The sequence below is a fragment of the Anopheles bellator genome, chromosome 2, assembly GCF_943735745.2.
Source record: "Anopheles bellator chromosome 2, idAnoBellAS_SP24_06.2, whole genome shotgun sequence".
Lineage (NCBI taxonomy): Eukaryota > Metazoa > Arthropoda > Insecta > Diptera > Culicidae > Anopheles > Anopheles bellator.
Genome location: NC_071286.1, coordinates 83,886,269 through 83,892,423, shown reverse-complemented (window position 1 = coordinate 83,892,423; position 6,155 = coordinate 83,886,269). Strand labels below are relative to the sequence as shown.

Below are 6,155 nucleotides of genomic sequence, written 5' to 3'. Positions count from 1 at the left end.
ATGCTTCTTAGTGCAGTGTGTGTTTGTTTCGTGGGATTAATTCAGTTACTACCCTCTACCCAGGTGCCGTGCGGTCAACCACATCACACATCGCAACTCAAGGCTCCCGCAGCAGCAGCAGCCCCTCGGAGACGGAGACGGCAAACAGACGCCGACGGTACGTCGATGATACCAAACTATATCACAAAACATAACCTTAACAAACTAATAGTAGAACCAAATTTTGAGACCGAAACGGATCGCGGCGTTGCGTTGCCTCTACCGGAGGGGACTTGCTGCGTGGTGCGTTGAGTTGCGTTGTGCGTGACGGTAAAATTTTGACTTTGAGCTCATTTCTCGGATGGTATCGAAACAGTCTTTAGTGCGGTGGTCCAGGGCGGCCAAATCAGGGCCTGTAGGGGAAACGGGGTTTGTCCGTCCGTGCTATAGTATTGAGTGTGTTTGTGCGTGTTTGTGTGTGATTTGAAGGTCGATTTGGCCAAAAATAAATTTCGTTCATTTCAACGATTAACTAAATGCCTGCAGTGATGGGAATTGACCGACAAATGAGACCGAATGGCTTCTGACAGCGGACGGCGATAGAGCGTTGGCATGGGAAAAAAGGGGAGAAACTCTGCGGAAAGGAAACAAATCCTCGAAACACGCTAACGGAACGAACGTGTATCAATGGAGCAAAGGGCATTGCTGCAAAACTGTAACTGGCAGCGTGGACGTACAATGGCCGAATCGCAATCGAACAGGGTTTTGGGGGTTCCGTAGTGCGCGCCCTTCGCTCTTCTTAACATAAACAGACAATTATTATCGCAGTACGGTTCGTATCTATAACAACGTGTGTCCATGCACTACCATCGCCCTGGCTGTCTCTGACACTCCGGTGACTTGAGTGGTTTCCTTGGCGCAACGAAACTCTCTCTCGCTCTGACTCTGCCAATAAAGGGCTCGTGGGCCCCGTTTGTTGGCCATTTCCGTTCCGATGGCTGGTCTGTTTGCTGTCGTTGTGGGGGGGAATCAATAGACCTTCAAGCTGATCTAGTCGGAAAACTATGCTTCGAGATTCGAAATGTGTCCTTTCGGAGCCTTTTCGCGGGCACTTCGCGGGTCTCAAGCGGTCGTTCGATACACTTTACTGGTCGGCGCCCTTTCTGCGCTAGTAATCGGGGTCCGCCCCGTTTTTGCCCTGGGGTTGTTTCGCGCCGCGTGTCCTGACGGGTTTACCGCCACGGCTTTTTTTGTTTACTTATTTGTTGTTGTTTGTTTGCTGTACGTTGTTGTTTTTTTTTGTTCTATTCTCCATCACCCATAGGTTTAGCATGTTTATGTTGGTTGGATTGTTGGTTTTACTTGAGTAATAAGTGTGGTTCGTTTGTGTAATAAGTATGTGTTGCAAAGGAGTAATGAGTGTACATCGTGGAATTTTGTCAAAGTGCTTACCGCCAAATACATTGACTGCATCTGTGAACGAAACGAAGAGAGCAAAGAAGAAGAGAAGAAAAGGGTCAAACAATGGGTTGGTTCACCTGTTGCCCTAGAGGGGAGGCCTAGGCCTTGTTTGGGGCCTGGGAAACAATGTGCAAAAATCAGTCGGAACCCCCTTTTAAACAAATAACAATAAAACGCACCACAAACGCACCAATTATCTTCACGCCGCGCCGCCACAACCCGGAACACGGCACGCGATTATGTTACGGACTCATTCAAGCGGACAATCACGACACACCGAGGTCCTAGCCCGGACCCTAGCCCGGACTCGAGTGTCAGAAGCTATCAAGAAGCGTGAGAAAAGATCCATCTTCGTGTCAAGCGGAACGGCGCGAAGTGACAACGCCGTGTTCCCCGATCCCGATGCGATGCGAGCCGAAATGGAAGGAATGTGGGAAAAAGTGGACGCTCGAGACACGAGCCGCCAACGAACGGTTCAGGTGCTGGGAGACAATCACTACGGCCTCTAAACATCTCTTTTTCGGTCCGCAAAGGGGGAACGAAAAAGGAAGGAACACGTCGCCGTCGCCGGTGGTAATTTCGGACCTAGGCTAAGGCTCGCCGAGGCCTAGACCGAGCGGAAGATACTGACACTCGATACACTCGGTCGTAACTTATCGACAAACCCCGACCAATCATTTTATTACTCTATTTCACGCCCGAAGACGCCTGATTCCAACCCGGGATCGCGTTCCGATGCCATGAATGAGTGAACGGAACGCATCATCAATGGCCCTACCCCCCAAATAGTATATTTCACTTCGAACTACACCCAATTACTTTCCCGGCCGTAACGGTCGTAAAGGTTTCAATCGTCCACGGAGCGGTGCGATCTTCGCTCCACCCATCCGGACGGACCCAAAGGAAGCTGCCATTGGGCAAATATTAACCCGTGGCAAACGCACCGACAAGTGTCCGCGGTAATGATGTAAGGTCGTAAAACTTGGCACTGATAAGCCGGCCGCCATCGCACGGCTTTTCACGCCATTTGAAGTTTGCCGCCGCCGCCGCCGCGAAAACTGGCGTCACATCCGTCCGTCACCGGAGATCGCGTGTGTTCGTGACAGCCGCAGCGACGCCGGATAGTGGCCACTGATAACACCGGGCTGCAATTCTGCAACCTTCAGCGAGACCCCATTAGAGAGGGCCCCGGGATTCAGGATTCAGGGTTCTGTTTGCTTACGGCGGACCGAGGCGCTGGCCGATAATTTAATGGCCGGATTCCGGTGCGGTCGCGCGTGAAGTTGTCGGGCGACTTCGATTCTCGCGACTCGCGTTTGAAGAGGATGTGTATATTTTCCAAACAATAATCCGGTACAACCGGTCCGTCAATATTGACTTGTACAAATAAGCCCGAAGCCGAAAGAAAAGGACCCGCGCCGCGCCGTGGGTTTTTTTCGGATAAACAAACAAAACTCCGAAAGAACTCTCCGTCGTCGGTGTCGAAACCACTTTCTTCTCTCCGGCCCTAGGGGCCTCTTATCGAGAGTAATGATTTTCCGAGACGCGGGTCGCGTGCAGCCCGTCGGTTTGTTTATCCGAGCAGGCGATGGATGGATCGGTGTTTTGGGACGGAGTGCATGGGAATAGGCGGCATGCCGCCTTCAAGTTGAGGTCCCGCCGATCAACCGGACCCGGACCAACATTCGGCCCAAGAGTGGCCATCCACATTCCAGATTGTGGCCCTCCGTAAAGTTGGCTCCCAACCGCCCAACATACACTCTGCTCTGCTTCTGAAGTCGCGGGCGCTCGAGTGTCCTCGCGCAGTCCTCGCGGTAGTTTGATGTTATTTTAATAACGCCCAACTTCGGACCGTCATCACCGGATCGGTCCAGATTTCGGCCCACTTGGACCCACCCTTTACCGTGCCGTGCGGTCTTACCTGTGCGAGCGGAGGTTGTCCTGGCGCTTGAAGTACTTGCCGCAGACCTCGCAGGAAAACGTCACCTCCGGGCTCTTGTGCGTGCGCTCGTGGATCATCAGGTTGTACGGTTTGGTGAAGCGCCGCTGGCAGAATTTGCACACGAATTCGCACTTTGGTCGCATCTTGCGACGGAAGTCGGCCCGGCGGTCGTCGTTGTCAATGCGCATTACCGCAAACATGATGGCTTGCTATGTTGCTACGCGTCGAATCGGTACTGCTTTCGGTTTTACGTGTAGCACCGCACACTGCGATACCACCACCACTCTGGCTGCTGCCGCTAATTCCGCTTGAAGGACTACTACGATGGCCACTCCGAAGTTCCGGCGCTCCCGCTCCGAAGACGTCTCCGTCGTATCTCTCTCGGGTACGTTGAATTGGATAACGCCTACTCCGACGACGGCGATGATGATGAGTAAGAGGCAGCTGATTCTGCTACTGCAAGGCGCAAAGAGAAAAATAAACGTCAAACGGAGCTGTGCTAAAAATAGGGCCCTTACGCGCCACCGTCGAATGTTTATCTAAATTGCCCCCAAAGTGGCTTTTACCGCGTGGCAAATAAACCGTAAATATTTATATGTGCCCGTCAGCCTCCGGCCAACAGTCGCCCGTCGCCCACGATCGATCGGGGTCCTCGGAAACATATTTATGTTGCGAGGTTTACAGTATCGGATGGCGATTCGGTGGAGGGAACTGCCCGGCAGTGAAGAAAGTGAATTCCTACGAACTTTATGTGTCATTGTCACGGTGTAGGAAGTTTGCTTTCTCGACCGACTCAACCCGCGGATCTCTTGCGGGAATATAAAAATCCCCGCTCAGCGGATCAACCACCGTCACCATGGTGACCTCCACGGCCAGCCGAAGCAACACCGGTTCAATGACGCACCAGACTAAGTAACCTTCGCTGCGTAACTTCTGGCCGACGGAGGGCGATAAAACACACTTAATTACACGGAGACCGCCGTCGCCGGCCGGAAACAGCGAATGGCCCGTATTTTGTCAGACCCCGTCCGTCCGGGCTACTTGACGTTTTATGGCAAACAATTCCGCCGTCGCGGTCGCGCAGGATTTATGCACTTCGGAATTGACGCACACCACCGGCCTCCGTCTCCGGCTGGCGTTGGGTGACTAATTTCGGAGCCACAGCATAGTCTACGGTGGCGCCGAGCTTATCGCCCTCCCCTATTGCCCCAAGATCCCTTCCATCGATAGCGCCCAGCCCAGAGGGGATGCTGATGTGCCACCGACACTCCAATTAGCATAACGCCCGCCAGAAGCTGCGGCATTTCGGCAGCCAGATAACCACTTGTCCGCTGCTAATGACGACCGTCCGCATCGCCAGCACCATCTGACAGGCTGGCTGACGTTTAATCGATATCGGTGATCGTCGCCGTTTATGATCGCCCAGCGGCTCGTTAAAGTGTGACCAAGTGTGGCTCGTCGCTCTGGGCCATAAAAGCTCGACGATTCCGGGCAGTTCCTTTTCCGCGTGGGAAGCTGCCGTCATACAGCCGGCTAATCGAGTCCGAGTCTCGGCGAACTCGTTTCGACTTTCCTACGCATGAGAGCGTCAACAGTACATTACCCACTACCGTTGGCAATCTGCTTTCTGTTGCTTCGTGCTCAAGAAATGGCCACCGCAGGGATGTGAGTAAATCTTTCATTTGCGCAAATAAATCCGAACACCTAATGTTAAAAAAGCGTTCGCTAAATATCCCGCTACGATAATTTCGGGTGCATCCCAGCGGCACCCGGGGCCCGGGGATGCCCAAAAGTGCCACCGATATAATTGATTTAACGCGGAACAGAATAAATAAAACGGTGCACAGTGGGAGACTGCAGCAGCACCATGCGGTTCCATTCTGTTTCCTGTCAGTCGGTGCAGCCGGTTAGCTGCTACCGGAATGGAGACGCGTGATACTTCAATTGTCCAGCCCGACCGAGCGGCTTCAGCTTCCGCGTTCCTGGACCCCTGGTGCCCGGATCGTACGGACCCCAGGGTGCAGGGATGTATTAATTGAAATTTATGGCAAAAAAACCCGGTGGGTGGGAAATTAAGTTGCTTATAATTTATGTCAGATTGCGAAACAGGATGCTCCGGCTTTCGGGCCCTACTGCTGCGCGGTTGCAAAAACCCAGCCAGGGGCGTGAAGATCAACAACCTGCTCGGTCGGTGTGATCAGCTCAGCGAAAAGCGGCTAACAAAGACCACGATTCCCAGTGCAAACAACGCAACTGGCCGCGAGCAACTGCGCAACATTACACTTGATTGATGGATCCGACCGAATCGGATCCCGGCGCATCGTGTTACCGAAACCACACACACGGCAGACACACAGTGAAATCGGGCTCGCCTTTAATCGATCAATTACTAGCCTTCGGCGGTGCGCGCCACGGCTGTAGCCACGAGTCGGATTTTGTCCCGACGGAAAACCGCAAACACCTCCTGCGCACCGGATCAGACTTCAATCGGCCGGTTCCTCCAAACCGCAGCGCGTTGATTGATTTAGTTCACTTTTGAGCGTCTCGGCAGCGGTCAAACGGTCAAGCAGCACTTTATGTCCGTTGTCCCCACGAACATCCCGCCGATCGCATCCCGCTGCGCTGAATATTGACGATCGGCGACCGACTCCGACCGAGTCTTGCGTGACTCAAGCGGATCCGCGGACAAAGAAACGACCCCCGCGAAGTAGACCCATCGCTGACCTTCCCATCACTGACGCAAGGGCCGGGGGTTGTCATTTTTCAACCCCAC

The 6,155-nt window shown here is 53.4% G+C and overlaps 1 protein-coding gene across 1 annotated transcript; it reads right to left on the bottom strand.

The window, feature by feature from the left end:
* Window positions 1-1,369: 1,369 nt before the first annotated feature.
* Window positions 1,370-3,582, bottom strand: LOC131209672 (protein drumstick). The gene is made up of 2 exons (XM_058202788.1): window positions 3,362-3,582; window positions 1,370-1,452 (listed from the first exon to the last, which is right to left on the bottom strand). The coding sequence occupies exons 1-2, from the start codon at window positions 3,580-3,582 to the stop codon at window positions 1,428-1,430; spliced, it is 246 nt and encodes an 81-aa protein (XP_058058771.1). The 3' UTR covers window positions 1,370-1,427.
* Window positions 3,583-6,155: the final 2,573 nt, after the last annotated feature.